Source organism: Pogona vitticeps, chromosome 5 (genome assembly GCF_051106095.1).
Source record: "Pogona vitticeps strain Pit_001003342236 chromosome 5, PviZW2.1, whole genome shotgun sequence".
NCBI classification, from domain to species: Eukaryota; Metazoa; Chordata; class Lepidosauria; order Squamata; family Agamidae; genus Pogona; species Pogona vitticeps.
The window spans coordinates 52,970,836-52,992,846 of record NC_135787.1 but is presented as its reverse complement, the minus strand read 5'-3'; the positions used below and the strand labels follow the sequence as shown (position 1 = coordinate 52,992,846).

The following is a 22,011-nucleotide window of genomic DNA, read 5'->3' as shown; positions in this document are numbered from 1 at the left end:
TGGTTTTCAATGCATTTCAATGGGAAATCGCGTTTCGCTTAGCGATGAAATTGCTTAGCAGTGATTTTTTCGGAACAAATTAACATTGCTAAGCGTGGCACCACTGTACCAGTTATTGTACGTAGAGTTATCCATGGTTAGATTCAATATCTGAGTTATGCATGATCTACAAAATCTGCAGCTATTGAGGGAGGAGTATCTTCTTGGTTTCCTGCAGATCAGGACCAAAAGAAAGCTGTAAGACCCAGAGCTCATTGCTGGAGGCAAAATGTTCCAACATACAAAAGCACAGAGATTCAGACTAGGTCACACCTCCTTTTGCAGTGCCTCTGCTGGCTGAAATCCAATATCCGCAGAATGATTACAATGACATGACGCTGAAAAAGGATTTGGTCATAGAAGGCTATAGCCACTGCTTGTAACTTCCAGTGTGGGTACTCATTTATAAAGAGGCATTTTCTATATCATGTCCTTTCTCATGAGGAACTCAGCACCAACAGTTCTACAATATAGAGCTATCTTTTGATATGGTTCACAAGCATCCCTGAAAAACCAATATCACTTGGCAACTTGGACACTTGGCAGCTGAAGCAAAACCTTATTTTTACTGAGACAACCAGCTGCTCCTATTCAGATAAAGTGGGGTGGGTGGATGAAGGAGCTGGATGTGACACTGTTTGTCCCTAGCACATTCTTTAATCCTCCAAATTCCCATAGATCTTTCTGATTTGAGTCACTGCTTTGAAGAACAGACAAAAAGCAATTAAATTTAACATCAGTAATAAAGAAAAAATATGTACTTTTGGAATGTGTAAACAATATTCATTCCTAAGCAATGCTTTCTGGTTAAGTTTCAAAGACTTTCATTAAACTCAGTGCCTGCTTTCAAGGCCATTATCATTAGCAGTTTGGTACACTGTGGAACTTACTTCCAAATGTCTAGGGTTAATGGTATCAAACAGCATGCACAGCCAATCCTAAATAAATCCTGTTTAAGTCTTCTCTCAAGCGGACCCTACTCGTAAGCTGGAAAAACTTTCTCCCTAACTTTGAAAGGAATTTCAGTCTGACCCTGGACAGATGACTAATTCTACGCTCTCTTTCTAGTGGTTAGGAACTGTATATTTGCAGTATCTCCCTTCGAGCCAAGCTGTGCTTTGAGGCGCACCCATGCAATTCCATGAATGTAAATAAAACGAGACTTTGGGTTTCCCTTTAAAGATGAGTGAAAGCTGGGCTTTCGTGAGTAAAAAGGAAGCCAGTGTAATTGCCTTTGGTTTCTGCCACATGGTTTTTGCTCTGATTTTAATGATACGAAGATGTCCAAATAACAGATCCCCTAGATGTCTGGTGGCTGAAAAGAATAAAATTTGTAATAAAAGTATAAATGCTAGCCAAATTCTATCTTGAGAATGCATTTTGCTCTACAATGCAACTTCAAAAAAAGCATGGAGTATCTCTGAAAGCCTCTTCTAATTTATATCATAGGTAATGACAGAACTACAAGCACTAATGCAGAGCTTCAAAAAAAATTATTTTTGGGATCATCATGCCCAGAATCACTCAGCCTGCATGGACAGGGTGCAAGCTAACTTGGAGAGAGGGGCTCTTTTTGAAAGAATAGCCCAAAACGAAGAAACACACACAAAAAAGCCTCTTTCCTGAACTCTATGCTTATATATTAGAACAAACTGCTCTACTAGACAGACCCGGAGACTGGAAACACTCAAAAGCAAAAGAGCACACCTACTATGTTCCTTAACGTTTCTACTACGCTGCAGAGACACAAAAACCATACCAGCCTTCCTTAGGACAAAAAGGACCATCATTTCCCCACAGGCCAGCAGCATCTACGACCGCCTGGAACATGCCCTCTTATGGGAAAGAATCCACACAACCCGCAAAAAACTGGACTCCACAGACAAAGAACTACTAGGCCTACACATCACTATCAGCCAAAAAAATGAGAAGTCAATATTGGGACAAGACTGATACCCTCTCTTACAAAAAGATGGAAAAAGAAATGATGAACCACACGGCCAGACAAAAACAGAAATTCAACAAATGCCAAACAAGCCAACAGAAACCTACACTAGACACCACGCGCATCATCATCAACCTATCGGGACGCCAACTCTCCCCAGAAGAAACCTCAGTCTTAAGCAAAGGAGGAAATTTTGCAGTAACACCCAACAAAATTCCTGTGGAAGACATCATTGCCAATGTGGAATCAGCATTATACAATCTTCCAGAAGAAAAAGCAGAGGAAATAAGAGGGGAAGTGACTAGGATCCTACGGAAAGCAAAACCCCCCAAAAGCAACATAACAAGAAAGGAGAGAAATGCCATCAAGTCCCTGAACTCAAACCCGGACATAATCATCCTGCCAGCAGACAAAGGCAACGCCACAGTAATAATGGAAACAGAAGAATACAAGGACAAAATCAGAGAACTTCTAGACCCCATCACCTACAGAAAACTGAAACGGGACCCAAGCAACAAAATCACAAAACAAACGAACATGCTGATCAGGAGTTCCTCCCTGCACCCCAACGCCCTTCAACAAATCTGCAAGACAGAAGCTCTCCTACCAAGACTATACGGACTCCCCCAAATCCCAAGGACTCAATCCTACTCAGGCCCATTGTAAGTGCCATCAGCTCTCCAACATATGAATTAGCCAAACACCTAGCGACCCTCCTACAGACCCACATTGGACAAACCTCATCCTAAATCATAAATTCAGGACATTTCATAAGCAAGATCAGCACCCTAAAACTCAACCCTGGGGACAGACTGATCAGCTTTGACGTAGAATCCCTGTTCTCTAAGGTACCAATAAAGGACACCCTGACAGTCATCCAGCAGATATTTCCAGAAGACATCAAGGCCCTCTTCCAACACTGCCTAACAATCAGCTATTTCCAGTGGGATAATGAATTCTATGAACAGACAGATGGAGTGGCCATGGGCAGCCCCCTCAGCCCGGTCATAGCAAACATCTACATGGAGCATGTTGAAAAACTTGCCCTGGCTTCGGCACCCCTCGTACCCACAGTCTGGTTCCGATATGTGGATGACACCTTTGCAATTTGGAGTCACGGTGAAGAAAAATTGGAAGAATTTCTCAACCATCTCAACAGCATCCACCCAAATATACAATTCACCATGGAAAAAAAATAGAGGGCAACTCCCGTTCTTAGATGTCATGGTCCTACGCAAAACTGACCTCCGACTGAGGGACAAGGTCTACAGAAAACCCACCCACACAGACCGATACCTACACAAATACTCCAACCACCACCCATAGCAAAAAAGAGGCATAATCAAAACACTGGTAGACCGTGCAAATCGGAACTGTGAAGCTCAGTTTCTCAGCACTGAACTCAACCATCTGAATTGGGTCCTGCAGGCAAATGGCTACTCCAAAAATGAAATCACAAGAGCCATCAAACCAAGAAAACAACACCGAACTGAAGAAGAAAAACAGCCACCCACAAATATAGTTTTTCTGCCATACATCAAAGGGGTCACGGACCGCATGGGAAACCTTTGAAAAAACACAACCTACAAACAGTATTCAAGCCCACCACAAAAATACAACAAATGTTACGGTCAGCAAAGGACAGAAGGGACCCCCTCACCACTGCAGGAGTATGCCGGATACCTTGCAGTTGTGGCCAGGTATATATTGGAACCACAAAACGAAGCATCCACACCAGAATCAAAGAATATGAGACGCACTGCAGACTAAAACAACCAGAAAAATCTGCAGTAGCTGAACATGCCCTAAAACAAACTAGACATGAAATTCTATTTCAAAATACTGAAATACTGGACAACACCAGCAATCATTACGTCAGACTGCACAGGGAAGCCATTGAAATCCACAAGCACCAGCAGAACTTCAACAAAAAAGAGGAAACTGTGAAGCTCAACAAAACTTGGCTCCCAGCTCTCAAAAATACAGTGTGCAAAAGGTCAATGAACTCCACCCAGACACAAGGACAGGGGATCACTACACACAAAAGACCAGCTAATGACACCCATCAACCACAATGACAAATAATCTCTTTTCCTTAGCACAAAAATACACCCACAAGACACACTAATCACCCATCTACAGTAAAAGACAAAAGCCTATCTCACAGCCATAAATACTGCACTCCCTAGCCAACTACACCAGAGCACAGAGTGCTGTCCTCTGAAGATGCCGGCTACAGAGACTGGCGAAACGTTAGGAAGAACAACCTTCAGAACACGGCCAAAGAGCCCGAAAAACCCACAACAACCATTGCTCTACTATTCTTCACTTTGATATACACACAGAAACAGTATGTGTGTATATCACTTTGATATACACACAGAAGACTGTAACTGCAGTCTTCCTGTATTTCTATATGGCATAAACATATCAACTAGTTTCTTCTCCTCCCACCAGCCAAAGTAAACAATTTATTCTAGAAAACAATTAGGTTGAAATCGGAAATGTAACCCTAGAACAAAGCAACACATGCGCATCATTATCAGCAAATGTATGTTGGCAGACTGTAGGTTAGGACCGAAACTGCAATCCATATAGGCCTAGAAGAACTTGTTGGCAATTCTGTGTGCTTTCTGAGGAACCTTTGAAATCTCTACAAATTGAGAAGTGGCTCAGTAAGCACCAAAATTTTTATGAAGGATTGCCACATCCCACTAATTGCTGGTGCATACTACTTTGAATCATTTTAATACATTGGTTCCCAAACTATGGGTCCACAGATATTCGACAGCACCTAGATGCTCTCAACATGATCACTTGAGCTTCTGGGAACTGAAATCTAAAAATATTTGGAGACCCAATACTGGACAAAACTGCCCAAAACAATGTATCAGAATTGGGGGGGGGGGGGAGAGAGCATGTATGTGTGTGTGTTTCAGCCAACTGCTTAATGCTGAACTGGCGTTACGATGTATCCAAGCTGCTAAATCTAAATGTTTTTTATATGCAGTAAACAAACTTTGGAAAGATAGATTTTGGTTGGACTTTCTTCTTAAACAACGTAAGAATCTGGAACAACAAAAGCTATATGCTGGCAAACGAGCACCTTAAAGCTATCCAACTGGAAAACATTCACTTGAACAATTATGGTTTAGACAATCTGGCCAAATCCACAGCCTATAGGGGCCCCTAATTCACTAAGATGAATCTCCTTTGAATTGAAATGTCTATGTGATATTTATTGTTCATGTTCCCATGCTACATGTTTGGGAACAAATGTTATTGAGCCTTGATTGAGAGCTCTGTAAAAGTTTAATTTCAGGAAATCAATATATATTCCTTGGCTTTAAGTTGATCAAGAATTCCATTCCTCTGCTTTGTGTATAGGACATTTCTATCCATTATTTCCTTATTTTCTTTAACTTTCACCATTGAAAGTTAAAGGGAGGGACATGTTTACTATTAGTTCCCCAAACTTTGTGCCAATTGGAAACAGCTAATAGGGAGCAGGGCAGCTCTGTTGAGCTTTTGACCTTTAAATAGCTGGCCACAGCTGAATAATGTTAGGAGGAGAAAGACACTATGGGAATTGCTGATGTTAACAAACAAGGGTATATGGGAGGGTAGAAAGTGGACAGAGATCCAGGAACCCTCCCCCTGCCCCCCTCCAATATCAGAAGCCTGCATAAGCCCCATCTGGGAAACTGCAGTTCCCTTGGCCCCTACCAAACTCCCATGAAGCCCCAAAATGTTCTGTTTCTCAATGACCAATTGTACTAATCACTTCCAGTTTTGAGAAGCTCAAATTTAAAGCAGGTACAGGAAATCTGAAAAGAGTTAACAATTATCAGCTTCATCCCCAGAGGTGTGTGATTTGCTATTTGGGGCAAAAACAAATACAAAAATTCAAGGCTTGAGAGTCAGAGGGGCTCAAGAATGCACTTTGTCCACTTATCCTGTATGGATAAGCCTGACTAGGATAATAATAAAATGCTGTATGAATGGAATCCCACTAATTTCAAGACTCTGACATGGTTCCAAACAAACAAACACTTCCTTGCACTGTTCCTTGCACTTGAAATGTAACAGCCAGTATTGACCAATGCCCAGAAAAGGAATCTTTGCACCAGAGAGCTATTTCAGTAGAACAGTGTTCCTAAGCATTATGCTGCAATAGCAGAATCCCCAATAATAGAGATGGGCACAAACCTCAAAAATTGTGGCTTGTGACGCTTTGTGGTTAGCCATGAACCACCACAACCCAACAAGAAAACGGAACCATAAACTGGTTGGGTTTTCCATTCACGTCCAGTGGGGGAGGAGCCCCCCTGCTCCTGTTGCACTGCCGCAGTGCGACATTGGTGGGGGTGTAATGGTAGCAGCACAGCCTTCCGGGAAAACCGGGCAGTGCCTGTGCACAGGTACCCAATCCCCAGCTGACTGCCTGATCAACGGATAGGCGCATGAGCAGAGAAAGCAGGCCCAGCTCTTGGAAGAGAAGCCAGGCCTCTGTCTCTGAACATGGCAGAAGATGGAGAGGCTGCAAGACCAGGTAGGGAGGCTATGGGGCAATAGGCAGAGGGTGGGCAGGTATCAGTTTTGCTGAAGCAAAATGAAGTGCCAAGGGGGAAAAAGTTTGGCACTTCATTTCATTTCAGCAGAACAGGTTGCATGAGCCAAATCATGAACCAAGGTCATGGGTTTTCCAGTTTCTAGTTTGGTTCATGCCTATCTCTGCTCAATAACTAAGATGCTCCAACCTCATCACAGTCCAACAAGTGTAAAAAGAAGAAACTCAACGATGCAGTGAAGCCAGGGCTCACAAGGTCAAGGCCCCAGGACTTTCTGTTTGGCAGGGGCTATTACTTTCTCTGCCATCCCCTTGCCCTCAGACTCAGTTTTTCCCTTGGAGCTTAGCTGGAATACTTATAGTAGCAGGAAAAGTGATGGGCTTTCCATTAAACATTATATTGCTTGCAAGGTATCTGTGTTGTAACGCAAAATATGTGAGGATGATTTGGTCTCAAATGAGCAATCCATCAGCTTAACCAAAGACTCGCTCTTCATTTGCTGATATTATTTGCATCTCCTTAGTAGGAGACTTGGGTAAGGAGATTCTCATGATAACAAGTGCAGTTCCAAATTTACCACTGCACTATTGCAGCCACTCCTATTCCTGTAGTGCCTAAAGGCTCCCCTTAACGGAGCAATAAACTGTGAATCAAGGGCAACCCTGCCTGGGATCTACTGGCAGACTGCAATTCTTCCTGCCCCTCAAATGTAAATATCCTTTCCTTCTGTTACCAAAAATGAAGCTGGTCACACACAGTGCAAACAGCAACATCTGACAACAAAGAGCAACATCTGACAATTGAAGAAATGGTAACAGCCCAAAAGAGGCCAGTGCTTCTGCTGGAGGAATGGATGCTAGCAGAAGTCCATGAATGATGCATGTGTTTGGAGTAACGGCTATATATGTGTACTCTTTGATGTCACTTTAGGAATGCTGATTAACAATAAAGGACAGCATGGTGTGCCTGAATAAGCAGAGCTCTAAAGGTCAGAGTGAGGCAGGTTGCTGAGTCATTGTCATACTTGTCCATGGCTCTGCTCTCCAATGCCCACAGGTGCCTCTAGCATCAGTGGCTATCACAATCTTTCAATGTTTGAAAAATCCTGAATTCCTTTGGTGGCTTCCAAGATTTGATGATGAGTTGTACTCAGTATTTCCTCTAATTTTCTGGAGTGCTGCATGGAGGCTCTGCCCCCTGTGTGCAGGATTCTGGCTGTGACTGGAAGAAAATGGGTGAAACCACTGGCTTGGCTGTCCATGCCCAATGCAACATTGGTATGCCTGTGTGCTCCTGCACCTTAGAGGAAATGCTGGTTGTAGCCCCAGCCAATTCCACCCCACAAAGCCATTCCAAGGACAGTGTTACATTAAATGCCACCAGCCCATACACAACAGTAGAATTCTCAGTTTCACACAATGGTCACAGAACAGGATGCATTCACAAGGAACCTTCAGAGTGAACAGAAGGCTATTCTTAAGTTCAGTTAAAAGTTAAGGAAGTGTACTGCAGGGCTCTGCTGTTGCTACTCTGATTGGGACTGTGAATGGGAGCCAGATTTGACTCTAGTTCTGCCTAACATTGGCTTTGACTCTCATGTTATGTTTGTTATGACCAAGATGCATTTAACTTATAAGGTCCACCATTGTCACTCTTCCTAGTGCTTAGCTTTGCTAAAGCCTGGATTTTTTTTTTTTAAAAATAAATCCATAAAATATTTATACTTACGGAGGTGTGATGCCTTTTGGGAGTCCTAGTGCATTTACAGAGACCGGAGCTGGCTGGGATGGTAGCATGGAGCTGAGGAAGGCTGCTGGTGACTGGGCAGAGTTTGAAAATCTAGATGTTGGAGAGAGACTACGGGAGGGCGAAGGGACAGAGGTTGGGAGAGGAGGTGGAGGTGGTGGTGGTAGTGGAAAAGAATCAGATACTGAGAAGGTAGAAGTTGGACTAAAAACAGGGGGAGGAGGAGGGGGTGGGGAAGGAGACCATGGGTATTCCCCCTCAGGAGAAAATGGCTGAGAGAAAGGAGGAGCGGATGTTCTGCCGAACTGTTTCTGAGATGCAGTGGGGGACATAGGGGATGGGAGACTTGATGTGGAAGATCCAGAGGAAGGTGTCACATAGCTTGAGGCAGGGCTGATGTTCTGGGCAGCAATGAACTGTTTAGGACGGGCATAGTTAAAGGAGCTGGATGACTGCATGGTGGGAGCTGAATGGGAATTGAGAACACTCATTTGCCCAGGGCTGGAAGGGACTGAGTGGGTGGACTCAGGCTCCTGGAATGAAGGTGGTGGTGGGAAAGTTGGAGATAAGGGCAGATTTTGGTGGAAACTGGCTTGCTGCTGTTGACACCACTGGGATGCTTCTTTTTCCAGCCGGATTTGGTTCTGTAACTGCTGAATTCTCAAAGGGTCCCTGTATAGAAGGAGAAGGAGGAGAAAGAGAAGGAGAACCGCATTAGGAGGGATTTCATTTGTTTGGTGAGGGGTATGATCAACATAAATACCTTCTCAGTCCTGTGCAGACAAAATATGTTTAATATTGCAACCATAGCTTTGAAAAGTCCCCTTAAGCTGGCCTTATTTAGGCTGAGAGAGTCTAGGAACTATGGTCCCAGAACTAGAGACAAAAATAAAATAATTTTAAAACTCTAAGTATACAGATACAGAATAAACCCAGATGAACAAAATAGTTAATTTCAGAGCACCTATCTGCCAAATATCATCCGTTCTTGCAAAATCCAGCATTCCAGGAAAACATGCTCATGTTGGAAAAGTTATATCATTTGAGAGAAGAAATCTAACCTTGAAAATGCCAGAAAGTAAATAAAACTCTGTTACTAAAGATTAAAGCACGTGACAGAATGTGCCATCACATACATAGTTAGCCTAGTAAATAAAGTTGTAATACTACAAACAGTTAGCAGGAGCTTGGAAAATTATTCTTCTGAAGGATTCTGGGAACTGTAGTCCAAAAGGCCCGGGGAATTCTGTGAGCTGTAGTTCAGAAACTAACTTCCTCAAGCTCTGGTTCTGTGAATGCCCAATTCCTGCCCAGCCTTCCTCAGGTTTCTAGTCAAGATAGAACTAGCTGACACCTCACACTTAACTGGTACACTACTTTACTTTCCTAAATGTCTTGGATTTCTAGAACAAACAAGCAAAAGAAAACAGAAAAAGGAACCGTCTCAAATTTGATAACTCCCATTTAAGGAATGAAAGCTGATATTTAAGAATAGGAGCATTAATCCTTTTAACTACATAAATTGATAGGTGATCTCTTTCTTAAAAGCAGTCATTCTACAAAACTCTACCTATCAATAGAAGAGATGAAAGAGGTGGGGAATCTGTAGCCTTCCTGATGATGATGGTTTGCAATGAATGGCTATCAGCCTTAGCCAACATAACCAAAGGTGAAGGATGATATGATGTGAGTTGCACTCCAATTGCATTTGGAGGACCAGCACATCTGCCTTGCTTGGTAGATGGCAGTATATTATTTTCCACATTTATATAATTGTTCAGATAAAGAAAGCCAACTTGAAGTTAAAAACTACAGAATGCTATGTAAAAAAAGAAAGATAACCAATACAATAAAAATGCATAGCCTCCAACAAAAGAAGCAATCAATTAAACTTATGGCTGGCCTAAAGAAGACAAGTCTTTATGAAGGTTCAGTTATGGTTCTCTATGCTGCCACAGTGGTGTCTTGTCTTAAAGAAAAGTCTTAAAGTTCACCTAGTTTTAATCTGGATTAATATGTTTCTATTCCAATCACATGCAGCAGTTTATTAAAGCTAGTTCCTATAATTAAGGATTAAAGTAGATTCCTTGTTTCCCTTCTAAGAAGTAATGAGCACCAAATGCTATCTTTGCAAATATGAACTGCATTTCGACTCCAGTCCTCTATATCCCTACAAACATATGCAAACCCATGCTTGGTTAAACTGCCTAATTCCACAAGAAATCAGGAAACAAACCTGTAACCACTACAGTGTATAGGTTCTAGCATCCCTATTTCTAAATCGGGTGTTCCATATATGGACAAATTGCCTGTCCAAATAATGCTGGGGTTAAAAAGGCATTCTGGAGACAACAAAGTCTCAAGTAAAAAGTTACATCTTGATTTCTCTTTAAATATAAACTCCTCTAAGTGGAATTAATGATAATTACTTTTTTCAACTACTTCCAGACAAATTACAGTTAAGATTCACTGTACTTTTTGGATTTCTACTGAAATGGCAAAATGAAATTCAAAAAACATGGAAGCAACAGGTTTGAAGCTCCTCTTCATGATCCTTCTATGATTTACTGAGATGTCCAAATGCAGACCCACCAAAGTGAAATCTGTCCAAAGACTTCACAGGCCATTCCTGTTCCACACAGTCCAAAGTGCACTTACCCAAAAATAAAGCCCTCTGAAATTATTGGTACTGATTTTTATGTAACTACACATAGTTAAATAACTATGTCAAACAAGAATGATATGAACAAACACACACCTATTTGGTTGTGAATATCTTGCATCCCCAACAAATCTTCGGTCCAACAAAGATCTTGGATTGCTGCCTTGTTGTGGCAAAGGGGCTTGAGTAATTCAGAGAATCTATGAGCTACCCCATGCAGGGACACCCAAGATGGACAGGTCATAGTGGAGAGTTCTGATTAATGCGATCCACCTGCAGGAGGAACTGGCAAGCCACTCCAGTATCTTTGCCAAGAAAACCCCATGGGCAGAAACAAAAGGCCAAAAGATATGACACTGGAAGATGAGCCCCTCAGGTCAGAAGGCATCCAACATGTTACTGAAAAGAGCAAAGGTCAAGTACAAGTAGTTCCAGAGCTAATGAAGTGGTTGGGCCAAAGTTGAAAGAACGCTCAGCTGTGGACGTGCCTGGAAGTGAAAGGAAAGTCCGATGCTGCAAAGGAAAATACTGCACAGGAACCTGGAATGTAAGATCTATGAATCTTGGGAAGCTGGATGTGGTCAAAAAGGAGATGGCAAGAATAAAAATTGACATCCTGGGCGTCAATGAACTAAAATGGATGGGAATGGGCAAATTCAATTCAGATGATTGTCATATCTACTATTGTGGGCAAGAATCCCGTAGAAGAAATGGAGTAGCCCTCATAGTCAACAAAAGAGTGGGAAATGCTGTACTGGGATATAATCTCAAAAATGATAGAATGATTTCAATACGAATCCAACGCAGACCTTTCAAAATCACAGTAATCCAAGTTTATGCACCAACCACCGATGCTGAAATTGATCAATTCTATGAAGACCTACAACACCTTCTAGAACTGACACCAAAGAAAGATGTTCTTCTCATTACAGGGGATTGGAATGCTAAAGTAGGGAATCAAGAGATAAAAAGAACAACAGGGAAGTTTGGCCTTGGAGTTCAAAATGAAGTAGGGCAAAGACTAATAAGAGTTCTGTCAAGAGAACAAGCTGGTCATCACAAACACTCTTTTCCAACAACACAAGAGGCAACTCTACACATGGACATCACCAGATGGGCAATACCGAAATCAGATTGATTATGTTCTCTGCAGCCAAAGATGGAGAAGTTCTATACAGTCAGCAAAACCAAGATCTGGATCTGATTGTGGCTCTGATAATCAGCTTCTTATAGCAAAATTCAAGCTTAAACTGAAGAGAGTAGGAAAAACCACTGGGCTAGTCAGGTATAATCTAAACCAAATCACTTATGAATGCACAGTGGAAGTAAAGAACAGATTTAAGGAACTAGATTTGGTGGACAGAGTGCCTGAAGAACTATGGATGGAGGCTCGTAACATTGTACAGGAGGCAGCAATAAAAACCATCCCAAAGAAAAGGAAATGCAAGAAAGCAAAGTGGCTGTCCAACAAGGCCTTACAAATAGCAGAGAAGAAAAGGGAAATAAAATGCAAGGGAGATAGTGAAAGTTACAGAATATTGAATGCGGACTTCCAAAGAATAGCAAGGAGAGACCTGAAGGCCTTCTTAATGAACAGTGCAAAGAAATCGAAGAAAATAATAGAAAGGGAAAAAACAGAGATCTGTTCAAGAAAACTGGAGATATTAAAGGAACAGTTTTTGCAAAGATGGACATAATAAAGGGGAAATGGTAAGGACCTTACAGAAGCAGAAGACATCACAAAGAGGTAGCAAGAATACACAGAGGAATTATATCAGAAAGATCTGGATGTCCCGGACAACCCAGATAGTGTGGTTGCTTACCTTGAGCCAGACATCCTGGAGAGTGAAGTCAAGTGGGCCTTAGAAAGCTTGGCTAACAACAAGGCCAGTGGAGGTGATGGCATTCCAGTTGAACTATATAAAATCTTAAAAGATGATGCTCTTAAGGTGCTACACTCAATATGCCAGCAAGTTTGGAAAACTCAGCAGTGGCCAGAGGACTGGAAAGATCAGTCTACATCCCAATCCCAAAGACAGACAGTGCCAAAGACTGCTCCAACTAGCTGGAATCCGAAGGGGCAGAAGAACTAAAGACCAAATTGCTAATATGTGCTAGATTATGGTGAGTTAGAGAGTTCCAGAAAAACATCTACTTCTACTTCGCTGACTACGCAAAAGCCTTCGACTGTGTGGACCACAACAAACTATGGCAAGTTCTTAAAGAAATGGGAGTGCCTGACCACCTTATCTATCTCCTGAGAAATCTATATGTGGGACAGGATGCAACAGAACTGGAAATGAAACAACTGATTGGTTCAAAATTGGGAAAGGGGTACAACAAGGCTGTATATTGTCCCACAGCTTATTTAACTTATATGCAGAATACATAATGCAAAAGGCTGGACTGGAGGAATCTCAAGTCGGAATTCAGATTGCTGGAAGAAATATCAACAACCTTCGATATGCGGATGATACCACTCTGATGGCAGAAAGTGAGGAGGAATTAAAGAACCTTGTAATGAGAGTGAAAGAGGAGAGCTCAAAAATGGTCTGAAGCTCAACATCGAAAAAACTAAGATAATGGCCACTGGCTTCATCACCTCCTGGCAAATAGAAGGGGACAATATGGAGGCAGTGAGAGAGTTTACCTTCTTGGGCTCCATGATCACTGCTGATGGTGACAGCAGCCATGAAATTAAAAGACGCCTGCTTCTTGGGAGGAAATTGATGACAAAACTAGACAGCATCTTAAAGCAGAGACATGACCTTGCCAACAAAAGTCCAAATAGTCAAAACTATGGTTTTTCCAGTAGTGATATATGGAAGTGAGAGCTGGACCATAAAGAAGGCTGATCGCCAAAGAATTTATGCTTTTGAATTTTGGTGCTGGAGGAGACTCTTGAGAGTCATCTGGACTGCAAAGAGAACAAACTTATCCATTTTGAAGGAAATCAAACCTGAATGCTCACTGGATGGACAGATCCTGAAGCTGAGGCTCCAGTACTTTGGCCATCTCATGAGAAGAAAAGACTCCCTGGAAAAGACCCTGATGTTGGGAAAGTGTGAAGGCAAGAGGAGAAGGGGACGACAAAGGACGAGATGGTTGGACAGTGTCATCGAAGCTACCAACATGAATTTGACCCAACTCCGGGAGGCAGTGGAAGACAGGAGGGCTTGGCGTGCTCTGGTCCATGGGGTCACAAAGAGTCGGACATGACCAAACTACTAAACAACAACAAATACTCACCTAACAACTGAGGGAATACTCTGGCTCAGTGTCTACTGGTATCACTTTGATCACCCTGAACAACTTGCAGATAAGGAGTCTGAACAAAAAAATACTGCTATTTTTGGGGTCTCTTCCCATGAATTCGAACCCTGACTTTCCAAGTTGCTGTTTCATGTGGGGATCTCCATAGAAAATGGAAGCCCTTCTGTTTAGACTCATCACCATCCATGTGCTGAAGGCAACAAACCCAGAGACAGAGGAAGGCACACTCCTCTTTGTACAGTGAGCTTAAGGTCTATCATGGTTACTAAATTAAGGGAATCAAGTCCTCTTTTGCACAGGAGGTTTCTGAGACAGCAGCCCTGTGACCAATGGAAACCATTTAAGATTTACTTATGGGGCACAATCCACTGGGACCTGATTGATATAAAATGGCAAGGCCCCCTACACTTTCTGTTCCTTTTAATAGGAACAGTCAAACCACTTGGTAGATTCCATCCCTCCCCCCCCAAAAAAAAATTGTATCAGGTCTGTTTGGCTAATAGGGTTCCTAATGAAATTATGTGGAAGCCTTCATAACATGCGGGACTTCCTCTTTGCCGATGATGCAGCCATTGTTGCCCATTCTGCTGAAGACCTCCAACGACTCATGAATCGTTTTAGCAAGGCCTGCCAAGACTTTGGACTAACAATCAGCCTGAAGAAAACACAAGTCATGGGCCAGGGTGTGGACTCACCTCCCTCTATTACCATCTCCACACAAGAATTGGAGGTTGTTTGTGACTTTGTGTACCTTGGCTCAACGATCTCTGACACACTCTCCCTAGATGTCGAGCTGGATAAACGCATTGGCAAAGCAGCTACCATGTTCTCTAGACTCACAAAGAGAGTATGGCTTAATAAGAAGCTGATGACATATACCAAGATCCAGGTCTACAGAGCCTGTGTCCTGAGTACACTCCTGTACTGCAGTGAGTCCTAGACCCTTTGTGCACGGCAGGAGGGGAAGCTGAACACATTCCATATGTGTTGCCTCTGACACATTTTTGTGATCACCTGGCAGGACAAAGTCCCAAATAGAGTAGTCCTAGATTGAGCTGGAATTTGTAGCATGTATACATTACTGAAACAGTGATGTCTATGTTGGCTTGGGCATGTTGTAAGAATGAGGACCGGGAACAGCGTTTATCCATCTCAATACTGATGTCTGTACCGTGAATATGTGGATAAGGATAAAGTGTCCGTATCGTAATAATATCAGTGTCAGAAATGACGATCCCAGTAGTAATCGGCTTCAGAGGGGTGGTACTGATGAGTCTGGAATTGGGATTGTTTGTAGATTGGGTCATAATACTCTTTGGGTTGGTAGAGTTTGGCCCTCTTTGAATGTTTGTGCCTTCGGGATTGTTCCTGGGATGGAAGAGACCCAGTAGGTGTAGTGGGTCTATCCACATCGGTACTATGGGAGGTATGTCGTTCCTTCCTTTGCCTCTTATGTGGTAGAGGACGTTGCAGTACCCTAGAGGCTGAATCTGACTTGCCCATGGACATGGAGCGATGAGTCAAAGGTGGCCTCGAATGCGGAGATAATGGTACCATGGTCAAATCGGCCTCGACTGATGAAACCGGGAGTTGAGCCAGTGGAGATTCAGGCTGAGCAGATGGGATCAGCGCATGATGCGGATCGCAGATTGATCCTGTACCGAGGGGATCAAGTACTGGGGTGGTTCGCGCCTGAGAAGGTGGTTTCTTCTTCTTCTTCTGTTTGGTAGAGTTAGAAGATGAGATGGATGGTGATGTTGAAACTGGTTTGATAGATGGGGGTGCCTTAGATTTATGCTTCGGTCTGAGAGAAGCCTTGGAAGTAGTCGGAGAAGTAGCAGTCAAAGTGGAAGGGTGTGAAGATGACTCAGCAATGGGTGGAGTGTCCATGGCCGGAGGTTAAAGTGATTCTTCCCAAAGATAGGATCGTAACCATTGCTCTCTGTTTCAAAGCCTGCTTTGTAAAGTTTTTACAAAACTGGCAGGAGAAAGCCTGGTGGGTTTCCCCCAGGCAGAAAAGACAATATTTATGACCATCTGAGAGAGAGATCTTATTGAAGCACTTGACGAACTTCTTAAATGGGGGAGGCTTCTTTGCCATAAATGGTGGGAAGGGGAAAAATGAGGGGGGAAAGGGGAAGGGGGCATTGAAATAGTCTCTTACTGTTGGCAGTGAGAAAGAGAAAATTGTCCTAAAGGAGAAAAAATGTTCTTTTATAGGAATCGCGATGGCGAAAGAGGAGCAGCTCTAAGGAGGAGACCTCATGCAGCTGTGTTAAAAAAAACTGAGGTGCCTGGAGGGTGGGCGGACCTCATGGATGGGAGGGGGGCTGTTCTATTTAGATTAGCAGAAAGCTCTAGTCTAGAATATTCCGGAGATCTCTGCGCAGGCGCAGAATTAACCCATTAGTGTGTATTCACAGAGACCACGAAGAAGAAACCACAGTTCAAACAACAAGGAAAAAGAATGAAGGGATTCAAACCAGAAAAGGGAAGTGAAAATACATGTTTCAAAAGAGTTATGTATGCACCTGGCTTATGAAGACTCCATGGAGACAATTTCCCACATCTGGAATATGAGGAAGGACAAAGCAATGGAACTCAAGCTTACTTGCATATGCATAATAGAGAATAGCCCAGTTAATCCAACACAGCAGTCAAATGAAATAGATGGGAGGACAATGACAGTACACAGGAAAGAAGCTGGACTGAAAGCAAACTGCTGTAAAAAAAGTGAATTAGAGACCTTGTTTCACAGTTGTTCCATTTGCGTTATGTGCTTTGTTCATGTGAACTGATGAGCTGCAAACAAACAACTGAATAGGGCAAGTAACAGTTACAAGAAACTGCGGAGCAAAAACAGTCCAGAACCACAGCTGGAGACTTCTGTTTGGAAAAACCACACTGTCAATCAAACAGGAGCAGAAGGACCCTTCAATTCTCTTCCTCTGAAAATAAGACAGCCACCTGCACCACAACCAGTAGCTCAATGACTCTATCTATTGTACATATTCTTTGAAACCATGGAACATCAGCATATTATGTGTGCTCACTCATGCATACAAGCCACAGTCAGCCTTAAATATACAGTTATTCCAGACAGTGATTTTAACCAAGGCTAAGTTAAATATACCATTTACATGATTAATGTTGCAAGATAAGTGATGTTGCACAATTGAGAGGACAGGATTCACATCAGGCAAGGTATACAGATGCATGCAGGAATGCAGTTTTCCCATCAACTTCCCAGAACACTGCATGAGTCAAACACTGAAAATGTTCTACATTCTGGCAGTCTATCCTTGGTCCATTAGAATATTTGTGCTCTTTTGTTAATTGCACACCCTGAATATCCTTTTTTAAAATATAAACTTCAACTACTGCACAGTTATGAGTACTGAAGCGTATTTTTTTTAAAAAAAATAGTAATGTTTATAAATTTCTGCTATGTGTAATTTAAAAATTCTTTAACAGAATTTGGGGGCCATTCAAATAGATTTTTCCATATGAAATACCTGGCCAGAGATGTCCAAAGCCTTTTTTTTTTTTTTTTTTGCTATCTTTGGTAAAGGACATGGTGTCCCCTCCCATTCAAAAGCTAAGTGGGTTGCTGGTTAAATAACAGGAATGGCCTAGCATGCACCATTACACCTCGGGGCAACAGGCCAGTTAGCTCAAGGATTTACGCATCTGGCTGTGGAGCCAAAGGTTGGGGGTTTGATTCCCCACTGTGCCTCTTTTGAGAGGAGCTGGACTCAATGATCCATAGGGTCCCTTCCAGCTCCACAGTTCCAAGATGATGATTAAGGGGGATATGGCACATAGGATTACAAGTGGGGTCTCGACTTACAAACTTAATCCGTATTGGAAGGCAGTTTGTAAGTCGAAAAGTTTGTAGGTCGAATCTGCATTTCCCATAGGAATGCATTGAAAACCATTTAATCCGTATCTGCTAGTTTCCGTCCATAGAAACTAATGGGAAGCTGCTATTCCGCTTTCTGCCACTAGAGGGGGATATATTTTTTGTTTTTTTCTTAGGTCAAGAAAAGTTCAGGAAAGGAGGGGGAGGCAGGGAACAGTTTTAAAAGCACTTTTGAAATATTTTTTTTTCAACGAAGCCAATTTTAAAGCATGTTTTAAAGCATGTTGTGTTAATTGACCCAGGCTTTGCAAGCCAGAATGCCTCTCTCACTTCCCCCCCCCTTTTGGTTCGTCCTGTGTGTTTTTTTCGGTTTGTAACTCGAATCTAACTGTGCAGGTCGAGTCAATATTTTTCTTTCAGAGTGGTTTGTAAGTCGAAATGTTTGTAACTAGAGCCGTTTGTAAGTCGAGGGTTGACTGTATTATTGCTATCCCCAGCACTTGTCATTTGAGCTGCTTTTCTCACTCTGCTTAATGGTAGAGCTTACTGTGCTTGTGCCTCCCGAGCTGCTCCTGAGGTTAGCAAGCCACCTGATGTATATAAGACACAACAATTCCATTCAAAATTGACAGATTTGGAATTACATCTTGCTGAATTTATGCACAGGAGCAATAGCGGGGAAATGACTTAAATCTGCAGAGCTTCCAATGGCTGCAAATGTCCTCTTATGAGATCAGATGAGACTGCATAATTGGAGAAATGAATGCCTTCCATGTTTCAAAGTAAATTCAGTTTAGCTGGATTTTAATACAATGGATATATTTATATGCAAACTGCAAAGGTATAATAAAGATTACAAGCTTTGTTACAGTGAGTTCCTGCTGAATGCAAGAGGGATCAAAAGAAAAAAACCCACACAAACCCACTGAGAGTGAAGTGGGATTGATCCTGTTTGTTATTAGCTGGAGATGATGCCGGGAGGAGGTCCTAGGTGTTTTGTTGTGCAGGAGACAAAATGTCAAACTATTGTACTATGGCTCACTTCACAGGTGGTGTGACAAAAAAAGGATCCCGGGCAATGAGTTCAAGACGAATTTACATGAATATAACCACAAACAGACTTCAGGAGCTCAGCTAGCAGGGAAATTTATTCATAAAGAAGAATCACATTATTAGGTTTTAAACAATCCTCTCCTGTCTAGCATATATTTGCTGATTACAGATCTGGAGATAAATAAAATTATTAACAGTCTTTTTTTAAGTGTAAGAAATAATAAAGCTATTTTAGAGAAATTATTAGAAGTCACTCTTAGGTGTATTGCTATTGAAAAATGATGCAGTCTAGGTATAGCTGAGCTTAAACTGATGTAGTTAAATTATTCCAAGGTCATCTTTTTGTGTGTGTTGGGCTGCAACCATACGGTGAAAATCACCCAAAATATTCTGACAGTAAAAGTCATTTTTTGAGAAGACAAAAGACATTCCAGCTATATTAAAGGAAACTCATTATAAGGATATCCTGCTTTAATTCTGCTGTTACCAGCTCCCTAGTTTTATCATTGTGAAACACAGCAGCCTTCATGCCTGTTTTCCAGTTTTGTTTTGTTAATGTTTGTCTAGCAGAAACCAGAAATGGTGATAAGGCCAGCACTGGGCGAGAATATACAGTATCTCTAAGCAATTATTTCACTTACAGGAAACATTTTTTCATATCACTGTAACATTATGGACATTTACACACACTCCTTAAAATAATCAAGGAGGAGAGGCATAGGGAAAAAAAGAGAAGAACTTGAATTAGAAACACTAATACTGAACAGTTGCAAGTATTCGCTTGGGTTTAATAGCCAAGCTTACAGGAACTGAAATCTAGATCACAACAAGGGAAAGAAAAGATACAACTCAATTTTCCTGAATACATTATAGTGCATTTGTACCCAAGGCTGCCATAAAATGTGCTGAAATTGCCTGCAAGGCTCCGAAAACAACAGAAAACTTAAATTAATAAACAACAAAGTCTCTCTTCGATAAAACATTGTGCCTTCAACAAAGGGAAAGGGCTGGGACTCCAATCTTGAAGTGGAAACAAGTTCTGAATTTTTCTGGTCACTTCAAGTCTGCTCTTGGATGTAATGTAAATATATGTATTTGGGAATTCTGAGAGGCAGATGCTCCATTTTCAGCACAACTGAACCTGTGTTTGATTGTTTTTATCTTGCCTTCTGATGCACTTTGCTCCTCCATATTTTTCTATCCCTTTCTTCTTCTCCTATAAAAGGATGACAGGCAGCCATATTAAGCCTGTTCTAGCAAATCAATACAGGGTCTTGCCAAAGCTTAACTAGAGGTTTTATTTGGCGTAAGCTTTCATGTACTACAGCCATCCTTCATGCATCTGAGGAAATGGGCTATAGACCACAAAAGTTTATAACAAATAAAATTTGTATACAAGACACTTTGCTGTTTCTGCTCAAGTAAGATTCTGCCCCCCTTCTCTATTAACTAAAATTAATGATCTCAATTGCATTTTGCCCCATATACTTAGCACAGCATATCTACATGAAAGTGACTGTCTCTTCAATGCATGAAACAAAAAGTTGCAGCACAATCTGGTTTCCATTTATACATCTTCCACCAGCTCAGTACATTTTCTTTCTTTCCATGATTCTTCCAAGCTCTAGTGACTTTATATTATTCTTTTTCTCCCCATCAAGTAAGTTGAATACAACACATGGCCCTCCAGATGTTGCTGCCGTTCCAAGCATTCTTCACCAGCAGATATATTGGCTGAAATCTGCAGGGATTTGATGAGTCAACTCCTCCATAGGTTCCATTGATCTGAATGGGTCTACTCTAGTTGTGACTTACTATGCTAAAGTAAGTCACAACTAGAGTAGGCCCATTTGAATCAATGGAAAATTACAGAGAAGTGGACAGACTAAATCTCATTAATCCAGTGGGTGTATTTTAGTGCAGCTTACTACACTAAACAAGATTTCAGCTACAGGGTAGGGCTGCTGACAGCTGAAGTCCAACATCACCTGGAGGGACACACTTTGATCATGCATGTCTTGGATCAAAACCAGGTCCAACTTGCCTGCAATTGATCAAAATCAAGTAGTAATAATGTCCAGCACCAGCTCATCCAGATCTTAATTTTTAACACAAAAATATTGGTCAAATCAAGTGACTCAAAGAAATATCTGTATGTTTGTCAAATTCTTAGCCAACTCATCTAGGGCTTCAATGCTTTGCTTAAATTTAAAATTCAGTAAGTAATGAAATCTCAACTCAGCTACATTATTAACACAAATTTTCAGTCTTCTATCAAAAGATTGCATTCTGCTCCTGCAATCAATATTGCCAAACACAGTGAATCAGACAAATGGTACAACTCCTGCTCCCTTAAGGCACAGGAGTAGGAGGAAGAATATTACAGTCAAAGCAATCTTCATTTTGTGACTCTCAATAATCCGCACCCTTGGCTATAATGGAAGAAGCTTCACTCAATATAATTCTTTCTGTTACACAAATAATTAAAAGTGAGGGAACCATGTCTTTTAAGAAGCATGCAAGATCACTTATGGAGGACTATATCAATTTTCTGTAATATTTTACTCATTTTCATGCAGCAGAGGAGGTACTCTGAGCTTCTGCTGGCTGTTTGGAGCATGGTAAAGAAATGGAATCCTCCTTCTACTCACTCTCTTCAATAAACAGACTGGTAATTCTAACTTGCCTTACTAATTAAAAATAGAACTAGGTTAATTATTCTAAGCAGCTAGCTACCTTTGTGATTCAAAATCCAACTGCTGCAGATGAAGAGTCATCACTCCAGGTGGTAGTTATTCTAGAACAATTAATTCAAAATTTTAAAAAATGCAATCTTTAACAAGAAACCTCTTCCTACACT

General features: G+C 41.7%; 1 protein-coding gene across 6 annotated transcripts in view; it reads right to left on the bottom strand.

Moving 5' to 3' along the window:
* The window catches only part of PALLD (palladin, cytoskeletal associated protein), a 286,634-nt gene that overhangs the window by 35,670 nt on the left and 228,953 nt on the right, over nt 1–22,011 (bottom strand). For all 6 annotated transcript variants that reach the window (XM_020805524.3, XM_020805526.3, XM_073001465.2 and 3 more), the window contains one exon: nt 8,284–8,973. In XM_020805524.3, the coding sequence (XP_020661183.3) occupies nt 8,284–8,973 (690 nt within the window). The remainder of the gene's footprint in view (nt 1–8,283; nt 8,974–22,011) is intronic.